The sequence below is a fragment of the Cucurbita pepo genome, chromosome LG15, assembly GCF_002806865.2.
Source record: "Cucurbita pepo subsp. pepo cultivar mu-cu-16 chromosome LG15, ASM280686v2, whole genome shotgun sequence".
Classification (NCBI taxonomy): Eukaryota; Viridiplantae; Streptophyta; class Magnoliopsida; order Cucurbitales; family Cucurbitaceae; genus Cucurbita; species Cucurbita pepo.
In genome coordinates, this window is record NC_036652.1 from 7511886 (window position 1) to 7527334 (window position 15449).

At 39.1% G+C, this 15449-nt stretch overlaps 4 protein-coding genes across 6 annotated transcripts; 3 read left to right on the forward strand and 1 right to left on the reverse strand.

Moving 5' to 3' along the window:
• Positions 1–926: 926 nt before the first annotated feature.
• LOC111776441 (cytochrome b561 and DOMON domain-containing protein At5g35735-like) lies at positions 927–2294 on the forward strand. Its single transcript, XM_023655876.1, has 2 exons — positions 927–1990; positions 2103–2294. Exons 1-2 carry the CDS (start codon positions 1382–1384, stop codon positions 2292–2294), a joined length of 801 nt encoding a protein of 266 aa, XP_023511644.1. The 5' UTR covers positions 927–1381.
• Positions 2295–2769: 475 nt separating this feature from the next.
• Positions 2770–4781, forward strand: LOC111811708 (cytochrome b561 and DOMON domain-containing protein At5g35735-like). 2 transcript variants are annotated; one of them, XM_023698719.1, is made up of 3 exons: positions 2781–3833; positions 3946–4200; positions 4297–4781. In XM_023698719.1, the coding sequence occupies exons 1-3, from the start codon at positions 3225–3227 to the stop codon at positions 4609–4611; spliced, it is 1179 nt and encodes a 392-aa protein (XP_023554487.1). In that variant the 5' UTR covers positions 2781–3224; the 3' UTR covers positions 4612–4781. The 2 variants fall into 2 exon arrangements, with proteins under 2 accessions (XP_023554486.1, XP_023554487.1); XM_023698718.1 differs by having other exon boundaries at positions 2770–3833; positions 3946–4781.
• Positions 4782–6753: 1972 nt separating this feature from the next.
• LOC111811743 (putative MO25-like protein At5g47540) lies at positions 6754–10036 on the reverse strand. 2 transcript variants are annotated; one of them, XM_023698764.1, is made up of 11 exons: positions 9716–10036; positions 9303–9464; positions 9069–9187; positions 8906–8980; positions 8716–8809; positions 7829–7888; positions 7672–7740; positions 7426–7524; positions 7308–7352; positions 7121–7223; positions 6754–7030 (listed from the first exon to the last, which is right to left on the reverse strand). In XM_023698764.1, exons 1-11 carry the CDS (start codon positions 9833–9835, stop codon positions 6921–6923), a joined length of 1056 nt encoding a protein of 351 aa, XP_023554532.1. In that variant the 5' UTR covers positions 9836–10036; the 3' UTR covers positions 6754–6920. The 2 variants fall into 2 exon arrangements, with proteins under 2 accessions (XP_023554532.1, XP_023554533.1); XM_023698765.1 differs by lacking the exon at positions 7829–7888.
• A 181-nt stretch (positions 10037–10217) lies between these two features.
• On the forward strand, positions 10218–15188 carry LOC111811667 (threonine--tRNA ligase, chloroplastic/mitochondrial 2-like). The gene is made up of 8 exons (XM_023698660.1): positions 10218–10621; positions 10845–10991; positions 11123–11270; positions 12221–12474; positions 12565–12942; positions 13033–13341; positions 13453–13653; positions 14670–15188. The coding sequence occupies exons 1-8, from the start codon at positions 10301–10303 to the stop codon at positions 14928–14930; spliced, it is 2019 nt and encodes a 672-aa protein (XP_023554428.1). The 5' UTR covers positions 10218–10300; the 3' UTR covers positions 14931–15188.
• Positions 15189–15449: the final 261 nt, after the last annotated feature.

Genomic DNA, 15449 nt, shown 5'->3' on the forward strand with positions numbered 1-15449 from the left:
AAAAAAAAAAAAAAAAAAAAAAACCATTTTTTAAAACAACACTATTATGTAGTTTGATAAACAAAAACATCATTACTTTTTCTAATTTTTTAAAAAGGTATTTTTCACATGGCCAAAAATAAATAAATATTATGTTATATCCATTTTTCAAAAAAAAAAAAAAAAAAAAAAAAAAAAAAAGGAAAATGAATGTGAACACTGAAGAAGACGACGTCGTTTGATGAGGGTCTGAAAAGCAAAAGCGCTGTAGAAAGTTGAAGGAGACGCATAACACGTCTCGAGAAAGAGGCTTCCTGGTCAAACTTGTACAAAATGATATTATTTTATTTATCTATTTATTTAATTAACATAATATAATACAAAATTAAAAATTCAATTTTATATATAAAATAAAAATAAAAAAAGAAAATTATATAAAATTTCAGTTTCATTCCAATTCCAATTTTCTTAACTTTGATTCCACTCTTTTCTGTCATATCTGGCTGAGTCAACACGTACTTTTCTTCTCTAGGCCTCACCTAACATTTATTTACATTTTCTTTTTAATCATTTGGTCCCTATAGTTTTAAGATTTTACATTTTTACCACCGAGTTTCGAGTTTAATTTTATGTAAAGAAACAAGATCACATCTAAGTAAGAGTATTCTCGAGTATGAGAAAAACTTAAAAGAAAACTTGAAAGAATTGAAGTTACTACCTATATCAAGAAGTACGTAAAGTGATCACGTTGGAAGGGACGAAACTCAATTCTCAAGAATAGAACGGTAACATCTTAAAACCGAAAGAGTAAACTCAAAACCCAGTGGTAAAAAAGTAAAATTTTGAAACATAGGGACTAAACGAAACAACATAAACCTAATTCTTGTAAATTATAAAGTAAGAAAGGAAATAAAAAGTCAAACTTTACAAAGCCATGAAAAAGAGGAACTTAGAACACAATCATAATGGATCTAATTCAAACCCAAAGATTAAAGAAATGGATTTATGTGGGTGGGTGAAGATTGGGGGAAGATTTATTTGTAAAGAGAACGAACACAAGAGTCATGGTGAAGCTTTTTAACCATGGTGGAAGTTGGAATTAGTCAAGGTTTTCAAGGTTTTTCCTTCCCTTTCTCTGTTAGGTGGCTCCCATTCTATAGAAACAGAAACAAAGAACACAAAACCAAGCATGTTCTTCTAGAAAAAATGGTTGAGAGAGTAGAAAATTAGGTTAACCAATGCGAGTTGTTGAACATGGACAGAGACACATGAAGCAACCAAGAATGAACACAAATTCATGAAGCTTTTTCATTATAAATACTCCTTTTCTTCTCTCTTCTCTCTCCCTCAACCAAACTGAAACAATTACCTGAATCAATTCAAGCTTTTTGAGGAGTTCGCCATGGAAATGAAGCTCCAAAGCTGCTTCTCTGTTTTGATCGTCTTGTCTTTGTGTCTCTCTGTTTCAGCTCAGAGTTGCAGAAGCTACAATGGGTTTGCCAATAATCAAGTGTTTGCAGCGTGTGTGGATCATCCTGTGCTCAACTCTGTCCTTCATTGGACTTATATTGAATCAAACAATACCTTGAGAATTGCCTTCAGACGCCCTTCCACCACTGCCAATCAATGGATTGCTTGGGGTATTAACCCTCAGGGCTTGGCCATGTTTGGGACTCAAGCGCTTGTTGCTCATCAGAACTCCACTGGTGGCACTCATGCTTACACTTCCAGTTTGAATCCCCCTGGTCCAACCCTGCAACAGAGCGATTTGAGATATGGGGTTTCTGAACTTTCAGCCACTCATGTCAACGACGAGATGACTCTTTTTGCAACTATTACGCTTCCTGCCGGTATGACCACCATCAATCAGGTATGGCAGGAAGGCCCTATGGCGGGTGGTGCTCCAAGCGCCCATGCGCTCACCAACGACAACAGAGCCTCAAGAAATACCCTCGATTTGCTTACTGGGTCTAGCACGGCGGCGGTGGATTCGGTTCTCAAGAGGAGAAACGTAAGTGGGTCGTTGTTTTTTTGATCTGGGTCTGTTTTAATCTTTCCATTTGTGAAGCCCTTTTGGGGATTTGGCGAAATTTTGACATCTGATTTGGGTTTTGATTTTTCAGACTCATGGAGTTTTGAACGCCGTTAGTTGGGGTACTTTGATGCCGATGGGTGCCATTTTCGCTAGGTATTTGAAGGTTTTCAAAGGTGCAGATCCGGCCTGGTTTTACCTCCACGTCGCTTGCCAATCCTCCGCCTACGCCGTCGGTGTCGCCGGTTGGGCTACCGNTTCATTCCAATTCCAATTTTCTTAACTTTGATTCCACTCTTTTCTGTCATATCTGGCTGAGTCAACACGTACTTTTCTTCTCTAGGCCTCACCTAACATTTATTTACATTTTCTTTTTAATCATTTGGTCCCTATAGTTTTAAGATTTTACATTTTTACCACCGAGTTTCGAGTTTAATTTTATGTAAAGAAACAAGATCACATCTAAGTAAGAGTATTCTCGAGTATGAGAAAAACTTAAAAGAAAACTTGAAAGAATTGAAGTTACTACCTATATCAAGAAGTACGTAAAGTGATCACGTTGGAAGGGACGAAACTCAATTCTCAAGAATAGAACGGTAACATCTTAAAACCGAAAGAGTAAACTCAAAACCCAGTGGTAAAAAAGTAAAATTTTGAAACATAGGGACTAAACGAAACAACATAAACCTAATTCTTGTAAATTATAAAGTAAGAAAGGAAATAAAAAGTCAAACTTTACAAAGCCATGAAAAAGAGGAACTTAGAACACAATCATAATGGATCTAATTCAAACCCAAAGATTAAAGAAATGGATTTATGTGGGTGGGTGAAGATTGGGGGAAGATTTATTTGTAAAGAGAACGAACACAAGAGTCATGGTGAAGCTTTTTAACCATGGTGGAAGTTGGAATTAGTCAAGGTTTTCAAGGTTTTTCCTTCCCTTTCTCTGTTAGGTGGCTCCCATTCTATAGAAACAGAAACAAAGAACACAAAACCAAGCATGTTCTTCTAGAAAAAATGGTTGAGAGAGTAGAAAATTAGGTTAACCAATGCGAGTTGTTGAACATGGACAGAGACACATGAAGCAACCAAGAATGAACACAAATTCATGAAGCTTTTTCATTATAAATACTCCTTTTCTTCTCTCTTCTCTCTCCCTCAACCAAACTGAAACAATTACCTGAATCAATTCAAGCTTTTTGAGGAGTTCGCCATGGAAATGAAGCTCCAAAGCTGCTTCTCTGTTTTGATCGTCTTGTCTTTGTGTCTCTCTGTTTCAGCTCAGAGTTGCAGAAGCTACAATGGGTTTGCCAATAATCAAGTGTTTGCAGCGTGTGTGGATCATCCTGTGCTCAACTCTGTCCTTCATTGGACTTATATTGAATCAAACAATACCTTGAGAATTGCCTTCAGACGCCCTTCCACCACTGCCAATCAATGGATTGCTTGGGGTATTAACCCTCAGGGCTTGGCCATGTTTGGGACTCAAGCGCTTGTTGCTCATCAGAACTCCACTGGTGGCACTCATGCTTACACTTCCAGTTTGAATCCCCCTGGTCCAACCCTGCAACAGAGCGATTTGAGATATGGGGTTTCTGAACTTTCAGCCACTCATGTCAACGACGAGATGACTCTTTTTGCAACTATTACGCTTCCTGCCGGTATGACCACCATCAATCAGGTATGGCAGGAAGGCCCTATGGCGGGTGGTGCTCCAAGCGCCCATGCGCTCACCAACGACAACAGAGCCTCAAGAAATACCCTCGATTTGCTTACTGGGTCTAGCACGGCGGCGGTGGATTCGGTTCTCAAGAGGAGAAACGTAAGTGGGTCGTTGTTTTTTTGATCTGGGTCTGTTTTAATCTTTCCATTTGTGAAGCCCTTTTGGGGATTTGGCGAAATTTTGACATCTGATTTGGGTTTTGATTTTTCAGACTCATGGAGTTTTGAACGCCGTTAGTTGGGGTACTTTGATGCCGATGGGTGCCATTTTCGCTAGGTATTTGAAGGTTTTCAAAGGTGCAGATCCGGCCTGGTTTTACCTCCACGTCGCTTGCCAATCCTCCGCCTACGCCGTCGGTGTCGCCGGTTGGGCTACCGGCATAAAACTCGGCAGCGATTCCGTTGCTGTTCAATACAACACCCATCGCAACATCGGAATCACCCTCTTCGTCTTCGGAACTCTTCAGGTAAACGAAACCCTAAAACCCCAAATCCAAAAATCCAAAAATCAAAACCCCAAATCAAAATTTATCAAAATCCTTACTGGGTTTTGTTCATTTCAGGTTTTCGCGCTGCTTCTGAGGCCGAACAAGGATCACAAATACAGAATCTACTGGAACATATACCACCACTCGATCGGATACAGTGTGATAGCTCTGAGCATCGCCAACGTGTTTGAAGGGCTAAGCATCTTGAGCCCCGATGACAAATGGAAACGGGCTTACACCGGAATCATCATCTTCTTGGGCGCCGTCGCCGTCGTTCTGGAAGTGATCACATGGGTCATCGTCATCAAGCGAAAGAGATCCAACTCTGATAAGTTTCCTCATAACATCAATGGCGTCAATGGGATGAATGGACATGCTAATAGGGTTTGATCATTCCCGAGAGTCTCTGATTTTGGGGGTTTTTTTTTTTTTTTTTGATTTTACATTTCGAGTGTTCTTCTTTGTTTTTGTGTTTTTTTCTTATTTGGGATTAGTAGTAGCGATGATCATATTGTAGAATATTATTTGTTATTATATTTATACATAATTCTTTTTTCTCATTTTATCTCTTTTTTTCACTTACAAGCTAAAGAACTTCCAATCTAAAAATGGAAGAAATTTAAGCATAAAATGGAAAATGTATCAAATTTAGTTCAAATTTTAGACATAAAGAGATAATGTAGGTAGGCAAACCAAATGAAATATGGTATTTTATTAGCTACACACTTTCATACTCAAGATAGGTTTGAATTCCTTTTTCCGTTCATAAAAGCTAGAAAACGAACCTTTTTTTAATCTTTGAGCTTTGAAAAATAGTTATAAATGGTCTCTCGAATTGAGGGTTAGTGTCTATATGGTTCATAAAGTTAGAAAAATAGTCTTGAGAATGGTCGCTCGGACCCATCGTTAACGTATATTTAGTTCTTTAAGGCTAAAATTTTTTAAAAAAAATTAATCTTTGAGATGAACGAAGGGACTGTTACCTTAATGTGATTAATTATTCTCCATTATCGTCAAAATTCTTTACCAACACTATCAATTGGGATTGTTCTAATGAGTCTATTCGAACGGAGATTAAAAGTCGGCATGTCTATGTTACAAATCATAAAGTTGCACCCACCAATAATTAGCAGACACGTGTAATTTACAATTTAAAATGCAATTTACAACATAATTTGCTTTAATAAAATCAATCCAAAAATTAATTATTTCTTTTTGGCCATTTGTTTTTTAAAAATTCTCTTGGAACTTTGACAGCTTGCCATTTGGTAACATTACCAGAAGATTCCAACAACTATTTAAAAAATAAAATAAAATAAATAAAAAGAATTTTATAATATATATATAATTGAGTTAGGTATCAATAAATTTATTTTTTTTTTCTTTTTAAAAAATGATCTTGAAATTAAAGGAATATTAATTTGTTGAATTTACTTCCGTATTTATTCTATTTTATTTCAAACTTTTAAAACTATAAATATTTAATTCTATTTTAGTATCTGAATTTTATTTTTAATTTGCTTATATTAATTTATTTAACGATATTTAAATAATATATTGTAGAAAATATTATTTATATTTTTGGCTCCAGCCAAGATTAATAAATAATAATAAATAAATAAATAAATAAAAAAAAACAAAAAAAAAAAAACTCATACAATTGGATCCACTCATTTCAAGTGCGTTTCTCGGATCATTTCATTTTCGTGTTGTTAATTTATAATTTCTAAAAATTTATTTAAAGTTTTATTCGACTCATGATAATACAAAGCTAAAATTGTTCGTAATTTTAAAAGGTAGATAGGAATATGTGCGTATTTAAAAAATACTAATTCAAAAAACACGACCATTTCGTGAGTTGAGTTATTCATGAACCCTCCTAAAATTAGTTTTAGTTGACCTAAACCAACCCCGAAATATCTCGAACCAACTAATTCGAATATTCTATGGTTGGGTTGGGTTCATTATTTAATAAAGATTGTGTGAGATGAAAAAATATGCAACCCGAACAATTGGATTAAGTCTGAATAAATGTAGTCCTAACCCAATCTATGAATATCTTACTCGATTCCATAAGCTTATCACTACTGAACTAAGTGTACAAACTTTACAAGCATACGAGGAACAAGATTTAGAAAGAAACGGGACAATGAATTACAATTATAATACTATGGTAATACGACACGTTATTTTCCTCTTTAGTTTCGGGTAACATAGACCAATATGAACATAACTCAACTGATATAGAGTATAATATCTAAATCGAGATTATAGGTTCAAATCCCCCCTACTAAAAAATTTCATTTTTGAGCAAAGAACACCCGAGATTTTGAAAGTGACATTATTATCCAAGATATTTGAAAACTCCATATCGATACCATTTTTAAAAGTAGCTAAGAGCGAGAATCTTTATATACCCATAACGCCCTCCACTTTTACTACATTCGGACGTCGTCCTCAAGCTAGCATGATCACTAGTACACTTCTACGATGCAATAAAATGTCATTTTCGAGCTAATTTAGAGAAGAAGAGACCAAGGGGGAAAGATGTAAGCATTGTAATTGCAATCTAGTGAGTGTTAACATAGCTTGGGCTCTACCTTTCTACAATCTATATCTATAATCCATATACGAAGCAAAGTTAGATGTCAACGTGGATCAAACAATTCAAAGAGATCAATGTGTATCAGAAGTTGAAATCAATCTTCGGTCTCGCAGTTTTCCATCTTCATAGATGAAGGATCGAACGACTCGCAAATGGAGATCTCTCTTATAATCAGAGCTTTATCTTCTTCAAACCCATCATCCACTGGAACCAAAAAGCGATGGATCATTCATGAACATAAACACAGATCAAATGATATTACGTTAAAGGGTTCTTATCTTCGTCAGTTGTTACCTTTATCGAGTTTAAGGTCGTCGAGAAAAAGAAGAAGTTTGGTTCTATTTGCAACAAGTATGCCTATGATCTCTGAAGGCTTGTTTTTGTTTGCAACAAATAGCTAATAAACAAAAACGAGCAACTCCTTTAACGAAAAAAAAAACGAACTTGGTAGCGTGAATCATTCAACAATCTTCAACGGTACCTTGAATACATCGAAGGCGTCTCGTTGTATTGTCTTGTTTGGGTCCTATACGAAAAGAAGGGCGTAAAAATTCTTAAGAAAGTTGTGCTTGTATGAGCATGTAAGTGAGAGAGTTTACCCTGAGAAGGTTCATCAAGACCCTCATGTTCTCCAATGAGCTCACATACTTAACCATCACAGCTGCATTAGAGTTATCAAGAAGTAAATCGCCCAGCAACTGCAGCAGAGTACCCAACTTTAGGATCATAAAACTCGAAGCATCGGTTCGAGGCACCGTAATCGACATATTCATTAGCTGCAATAGAGTGAATCTAACACATGTACATTAAAACACGGCTAGCGTTCGTTCGTTCTTTCTCTTTACCTTCACAGCGTGTCGTTTGGTGATGTAATTGGTCGATTCCAGCAACTGCGTATTGTACGCTTCGAAAAACTGAAAAGTTAGATGCAATGAGCTCGTGTTCATCTAAATCAAACCAACAATTTACGAAACGACACCAAAGACGTTATCTAATGCTTACCCAGTCGTAATTGTTAGTAAGAAACCCAGCAACAGTAGATTTATGTCTTGTCAAAAGTTTCTGCATAATATCAGTTAAGGACGTTTTAGTTGACAGACCATATTCTTAATGTGCCAAACCATAGTACCCCGCTTACGTCTATCGAACCTAACAGAAACAACGGTTAGCTTGGAGTTTACAGTCACGAGCAATTGGTACATAAAGGTACTGTGAGATCCCACATCGGTTGGAGAGGGAAACGAAACATTCTTTATAAGGTGTAGAAACCTCTCTCTAGCAGACGCGTTTTGACCATTTGTAATCGTCCAAACTCACTGCTAGTAGATATTATCTTCTTTGGATTTTCTCTTCTGGGCTTTCCCTCAAGATTTTAAAGCACGTCTGCTAAGGAGAGATTTCCATACTCGTACAAAGAATGCTTCGTTCTCCTCTCCAACTGATGTGAGATCTCACAATCCACTTCCCTTGGAAGCCCAACATCCTCGTAGGCACACTGCCTGTTCTCCTTTTCAACCGATGTGAGACCTCACAATCCACTCCCCTTAGGAGCCCAACGTCCTCGTTGGCACACCGCCTATTCCCCTCTCCAACCGATGTGGGATCTCACAATCCACCCCTTGGAGGCTCAACATCCTCGTTGGCCACCATCCGGTGTCTGGCTCTAATACCATTTGTAATGACCTAAACTTACCGCTAGTAAATATTGTCTGCTTTGGGGCATTATGTATCGATGTTAGTCTCACGGTTTCAAAAAGCATCTACTAGGGAGAGGTTTCCACACCGTTATAAAGAATGCTTCGTTCCCCTCTCCAACCAATATAGGATCTCACAGATACACAACAACAATAAGATATAGAAAAGAGAACAAATTCACAATCTTACTCAACTCTAAAAGTTGCAGAAGCATCTGATGCTACATAAAATATAGGATTTTGAACGTAATCAAAGAACTTCCTCATATTCTCTGATTCCAGGACATACCTGAACTGGAAAGGATTAGAACTAAAGAAGAAAAGATGATCATTAACTAGAGCTCAAGGTTTCAAACACAAGAAAAGAGTTAAAAACGGTTCATGCCTAGCAACACACTGGTGTTGGATGCATTCTCTAGCAATCGCCCCGTAAGTTAAAGCGATGTCACTATCTTCGTACCTAATTCGAGCCAATCATTAACCATCAATGGATGTCGCGTAATGTTAACAATTCGATAGCTCGATCTTAAAACGATACAACCTCTTACCCCGGTATAAGAATGTCCATGATATCCATGTTGTTCTCCAAGTACTCGGAGGCTATGATCCGCGACTTGACCTGCTGTCGCTGCAGATTGGCAAGAACATGAGTTGCACATTGGCGCAGCTGCAGGTAAGAACACACTAGTTAATCTACACAAGCTTCAGTGAGGGCTGACTTATCCAAAACTACAGTTTAAATGAAAATATGATCATGTAATTGCAAGTGAGAGCTCATTCACCCCTGAGTTCAGCCTTGGAATGCAAACGACGAGAAGGCGAAATGTATTCTCCTTGAAGAACTCCTGAGTTAACTGAGCACAAGCATCTGCATTTGGTTCTGCTCCACCATTTCCATAAAGAACTGTTCTCATTTGAGAGATGGTTTTGTTCAGTTCAGATATCTGCATAAATTCAAATTCAATATCAAGAGATTACAAGCTAAACCCATTTTTGTGCATTTGCTATTGCGAATTTGAAGCTATTGCAACGATTAACAAACAAAATTGTAAGAACAACATCGTTTTCTCCAGCTTAAATGAAGGCAATGGTGAAGAAACAGGGCATAATCCAAATAATCGATAACCATACAACGAAAATACAGAGACCCAGATGAATTTTTCAACCAAATCATCCATAAGAACATTAATAATACCTTCTCTTCCCGTTTTTGCTCACGAACCTCCTCATTCCGATTAATGAAGAGAAGGAGCTCATTCGCGTACCGAACGAGCTCCACCGGCGAGCGTGCCTTCGGCTTGAAAAGCCCTCGCATGATTTCTATTTGGGTTCTGATAAATGTTACTGTTCTTCGTTGATCTTTCTTCTTCTTCTTAAGGGTTACAATTTACGGGAAAAACAGGGAGATTAGAACATGGGAAGAGAAGAAAGGGGCGTCGTTCTGGACCGGTTTTGTTGGGCATTGAAGAATTGAGGTGTTTGTTACAAATATAGCAAAAAGGAATCGGGTTTCGAAACGGTGGCGCTTGGATTTGGAACACTTTATTTAGTTTTACATTTAAATACTCGAAGAATATAGCTACACTTCTTATTTCAATATAAAAATTGACACTTTATGGAATAATCTGAGTTATAATGGTTTAACCAAAGTTGAAAGTGTAACGATTTACTTAGTATTTAAACAAAAAAATGAAAATTATTTGATGAGCAAAATATCCAAAGTTCCACCACACACAGCAGCAGAGGGAATCATATCTTCTGCTCGCTCGGGCCCTCTCTAATGTTTGTTCTTCAAAGAATGGCGAGTACCACCGGGTTGCTCTTACACCCACCTCTCGTAACACCCATTTCACCCAACGTCTCTACACCGCGTTTCTTCCTTGCCGTTGCGACCCAATTCGCAGGAAATAGGGATAAGTCGCTTTTCCATCGAAAGAAGGCTAATGGGTTTTCGACTTCCATTGCTGTGGCTACTGATTCCTCAGCGCCGTCGATTCCGACCCAGAACGAGGATTTGGTGGACACCCACAAGGAGGAATCCGAGAAGATTGTTCTTCCGACTAATGAATCCTCTGAGAAGCTTCTCAGAATTCGTCACTCGGTAACTCTGTTTTTTCGTTGATTTTTCCTTGTGGTTTTTGGGGATTATAGATTTATATCTGTGAATTTGAGGAGCTTTGTTGCTTAAACAAGGGTTTTAATGGGGTTTCCCAGAATGGATTTAGGTTTGATCTAGGCAGGGTGTTGATGGATTTAGCATCTCCTTCTCTGAATTCTCTTGTGCTTCGTTTGAACTGGTTGATATCTATGCTTTAAAATTGCAGTGTGCCCATGTTATGGCCATGGCTGTTCAGAAGCTCTTTCCAGATGCTAAAGTGACAATTGGACCATGGATAGAAAATGGGTTTTACTATGATTTTGATATGGAGCCATTGGGAGATAAAGATTTGAAGAAAATCAAGAAGGAGATGGTTGGTATCCCAAATCTATGAGCACTGTAATCACTCGGCCTTTTCTTCATTATTTGATATCACAAGGTTTGGAATCTGTGCATTGGGCTATGCTTTCAGGGTATGGAATTTATTTCTCATATTATCTGTAGGAACGCATTATTAGCAGAAACTTACCACTTGTAAGAGAAGAAGTTTCAAGGGATGAAGCTCAGAGAAGAATTGAGGCAATCAACGAACCTTACAAGATGGAGATTTTGGAAAGTATAAAGGAGGATCCCATAACCATCTATCATATTGGTACGGATTGCAATCATCTTTGTACCCTTTGTGTTGTAACTTACGAGATTTTCTAATTTTGTGCTTATGTCGAAAGCTTCTATAGTCGAACTCATTCGAGAGGGCTTGGTTGAAGTTTGGCTTATGAATGGCTAGAGTTTTGAGCTTCTTGAAATTAAAAACTTTTTTCCTTTTCTTTGTACTTTTTCGAAGTCCAAAATGTTCTCTTGATTGTGACTGTGTGAGATCCCACGTCGGTTGGAGAGGATAACGAAGTATTCTTTATAATGGTGTGAAAATCTTTCCCTAGCAGACACGTTTTAAAACCTTGAGGGGAAGCCCGAAAGGCGAAAGGGAAAGCCTAAAGAAGACAATATCTGCTAGCGGTGAGCTTGAATTGTTACAAATGGTATTAGAGCCAGACACTGGGTGATGTGCTAGCGAGGAGGCTGAGCCTTGAAGGGGGGTGGATACTAGGCGGTGTGCCAGCAAGGACGCTGGGCCCCGAAGGGGGGTGCATTGTGAGATCCCACATCAGTTGGGGAGGAGAACAAAGCATTCTTTACAAGGGTGTGGAAACCTCTCCCCAGCAGATGTGTTTTAAAAACCTTGAGGAGAAGCCCGAAAAGGAAAGCCCAAAGAGGATAATATCTGCTAGCGGTGAGCTTGGGCTGTTACAAATGGTATCAGAGCCAGACACCGGGCAGTGTGCCAGTGAGGACGCTAAGTCCTGAAGGGGAGTGGACACTAGGCGGTGTGGACGCTGAGCCCCAAAGGAGGTGGTGGGCATCGGGCAGTGTGCCAACGAGGACGTTGGGCACCAAAGGGGGGTGGATTGTAAGATCCTACATCGGTTGGAGAGGGGAACGAAACATAAACAGTAAATGAAGAACATCTTGGTCTATTTTGACCAGCTAGTATTTCCATCCCTTAACTATATTGATTCATTGTAATACCTATATTCTTCACAGGAAATGAATGGTGGGATCTTTGTGCTGGCCCTCATGTTGAATCTACTGGGAAAATCAACAAAAGAGCTGTTGAGCTTGAGACAGTTGCTGGTGCATACTGGAGAGGAGATGAGAAGAATCCAATGCTACAGAGGATATACGGCACTGCTTGGGAGACCGAAGAACAATTAAAAGCATACCTTCACTTCAAAGAGGAGGCCAAACGTCGTGATCACAGACGCCTCGGGAAAGATCTCGATCTATTTTCCATTCAGGTCTAGATTTTCCATGTTCTTGTTGGTAGCAAGAGTTATGCTCTTAGATTATGTCAGTCTGAGTTACTTTAGAATCTTGCCTGACCACAGGACGACGCTGGGGGAGGTTTGGTATTCTGGCATCCAAAGGGCGCTGTCGTGAGGAGCATAATCGAAGATTTATGGAAGACGTTGCACCGAGAACGCGGTTACGATCTGCTATACACCCCACATGTGGCGAAAGCAGCCCTTTGGAAAACAAGTGGTCATTCAGACTTCTACAGCGAAAATATGTACAATCAGATGGACGTCGAGGACGAGCTTTATCAACTTCGACCTATGAATTGTCCTTACCATATTCTATTTTACAAAAGGAGGCTTACCTCCTATCAAGATTTTCCTATTCGAGTCGCAGAATTGGGGACGGTATATAGATACGAGCTGTCTGGTAGCTTGCACGGTCTTTTTCGTGTTAGAGGTTTTACCCAGGTGCAGTTCATGTGAAGGATTGTTCCTTGTTTGTGGCTGAAATTACACATACTTTTGGTGCTTTACTGATCTGTTTTGTGGATTTTGCAGGATGATGCTCACATATTTTGTTTGGATGATCAAATCAAAGATGAAATTAGAGGTGTTCTAGATCTAACTGAAGACCTATTACTTCAATTTGGGTTTAACAAATTTGAGGTAAATCTCTCTACTAGACCACCAAAATCAGTGGGAAACGATGAGATCTGGGAGAAAGCAACATGTGCTCTTAAAGATGCTCTCAGTGACAAGGGTTGGGGCTATCAGATTGATGAAGGTGGCGGAGCCTTTTACGGACCGAAGATCGATATTAAGATCGAGGATGCGTTGGGAAGGAAGTGGCAATGCTCAACTATACAGGCAATCCCTCAACTTAATATGAGTTCTTTTATTGGTAGATCTAAGCAGAATTGATGTTCAAGGCAGCTTCGTTTGATGAATGACAAAGCTATCTGTTCTTGATTTTTTCAGGTTGATTTTAATCTACCTCAGCGTTTTGACATCACATATGTTAACTCGAACTCTGAAAAGAAGAGACCTATCATGATCCATCGTGCGGTGCTGGGATCCTTGGAGCGATTCTTCGGTATTCTAATAGAAAATTATGCTGGAGACTTCCCGTTATGGCTCTCTCCGATCCAAGTTCGAGTTCTGCCCGTAACCGATGCCCAGGTGATTATATATATGCGTAAAATTTCCTCTAGTTTATCTTAGTAATGTCATAGTACTTGTTTAACAACTCAAACTCATTGCTAGCATATATTGTTCTCTTTGAGTTTTCCCTTATGGACTTCTCCTCAAGGTTTTAAAACGCGTCTGCTAGATAGAGGTTTCTACACCCTTATAAAGAATGCTTCGTTCCTCTCACCAACCGATGTTGGGATCTCATAATCCACTCCCCTTTGAGGCCCAGCGTCTTTGTTGGCTCTCGTTTCCCTCTCCAATCGATGTGGGATCTCACCATCCACTCCCCTTCAGGTCCCGCTAGCAGATATGGTCCTCTTTGAACTTTCCCTTCTGGGCTCCCCTCAAAGTTTAGCAGATATTGTCCTCTTTGAACATTCCCTGGGCTCCCCTTAAGGTTTTAAAATGTCTGCTAGGGAGAGGTTTCCATACCTTTATAAAGAATGCTTCGTTCCCCTCACTAACCGATGTGGGATCTCATATTCCACTCTCCTTTGGGGCCCAGCGTCCTTACTGGCTCTCGTTCTCCTCTCCAATCGATGTGGGATCTCACAATCCACCCCCTTTAGGGGCCCCGCTAGCAGATATTGTCCTATTTGGACTTTCCCTTCTGGGCTCTCCCTTAAGGTTTTAAAACGCGTCTGCTAGGGAGAGGTTTCCACACCCTTGAATGCTTTGTTCCCCTCACCAACTTGTGTGGGATCTCACAATCCACCCTCCTTTGGGACCCAACGTTCTTGCTGGCTCTCATTCCCCTCTCCAATCGATGTGGGATCTCACAACTTGTTTTGACTACTATAATAATTTTTCTCTTGATTTTATACGAAAGCTCATTCCCAACGATCTTCATGTAAGAATTTCATCAAGTTTTTAGGTAGAATCATGTCTATTATGGCGGAGGATCCTTGTAAATATGATTTGGTAGCTGAATCAATTGCATAGATTCATTTTAGGTATTAAAGTAGTGATTTTTCAATGAAATCTTCATTCCATGTTCATTCCAGCTCCCATACTGCAAAGAGGTGACCGAAAAACTCAGAGCGATTGGCGTTCGAGCAGAAGTCTGTCAAGGCGAGCGGTTGCCTAAGCTTATCAGAAATGCAGAGACCCAAAAGATACCATTAATGGCAGTTGTTGGCGCGAAGGAAGTCGAGACGCGAACTGTGACAGTGAGATCAAGGTTTGGTGGGGAGATAGGAACCATAACTCTTGATGATTTTGCTGGAAGAATCAAATTTGCCTCAGAGAATAGAACACCATTTTGAAGCCATTTTCTCATGTATAATATATGTCTATAAAATTGTATACATACTTTGGGGGACAAAAAAAAAAGATTTTTGATTTATTTAGAAAAATGTTGTGGTCTCGATTAGGAAAAAAATACTCGGGGAAACCGCTACAATTTGATCGTCTCATAAGAACCGTTGGATGAAATTGTATATTCCTTAAGAACTATGTAGTTACTTTTATCGTTTCTTTCCCCAATGGGTAAAACTCAATATGATTGTAACAGTTGAAGCCCACTACTAGCAGATATTGTCTGCTTTAACTTGTTACGTATCGTCGTTAGTCTCACGACTTTTAAAATATGTCTACGAGGAAGAGGTTTCCACATTCTTATAAGAAATATTTTGTTCTCATTTTCAACCGATGTGGGATCTCACAATCCACTCCTTGGAGTCTAGTGTCTAGTGTCCTCGCTAGCACGTCGCCCTGACTGGCTCTAATACCCTTTGTAACAGCTCAAGTCCACCGCTAGTAGATATTGCTTTGATACCTTTTGT

What these genes read in the sequence shown, in the direction of transcription:
- LOC111811743 (XM_023698764.1), bottom strand. Translation starts at nt 9,835, where the DNA reads ATGCGAGGGCTTTTCAAGCCGAAGGCACGCTCGCCGGTGGAGCTCGTT. An exon ending in AGCAAAAACGGGAAGAGAAG is followed by an intron (nt 9,465 to 9,715) that starts GTATTATTAATG and finishes GAATTTATGCAG; the next exon opens with ATATCTGAACTGAACAAAAC. An exon ending in CCAAACGACACGCTGTGAAG is followed by an intron (nt 7,525 to 7,671) that starts GTAAAGAGAAAG and finishes ACTCTGCTGCAG; the next exon opens with TTGCTGGGCGATTTACTTCT.
- LOC111811667 (XM_023698660.1), top strand. Translation starts at nt 10,301, where the DNA reads ATGTTTGTTCTTCAAAGAATGGCGAGTACCACCGGGTTGCTCTTACAC. An exon ending in TTCTCAGAATTCGTCACTCG is followed by an intron (nt 10,622 to 10,844) that starts GTAACTCTGTTT and finishes TTAAAATTGCAG; the next exon opens with TGTGCCCATGTTATGGCCAT. An exon ending in GTGTTAGAGGTTTTACCCAG is followed by an intron (nt 12,943 to 13,032) that starts GTGCAGTTCATG and finishes TGGATTTTGCAG; the next exon opens with GATGATGCTCACATATTTTG.
- LOC111811708 (XM_023698718.1), top strand. Translation starts at nt 3,225, where the DNA reads ATGGAAATGAAGCTCCAAAGCTGCTTCTCTGTTTTGATCGTCTTGTCT. An exon ending in CGGTTCTCAAGAGGAGAAAC is followed by an intron (nt 3,834 to 3,945) that starts GTAAGTGGGTCG and finishes TTGATTTTTCAG; the next exon opens with ACTCATGGAGTTTTGAACGC.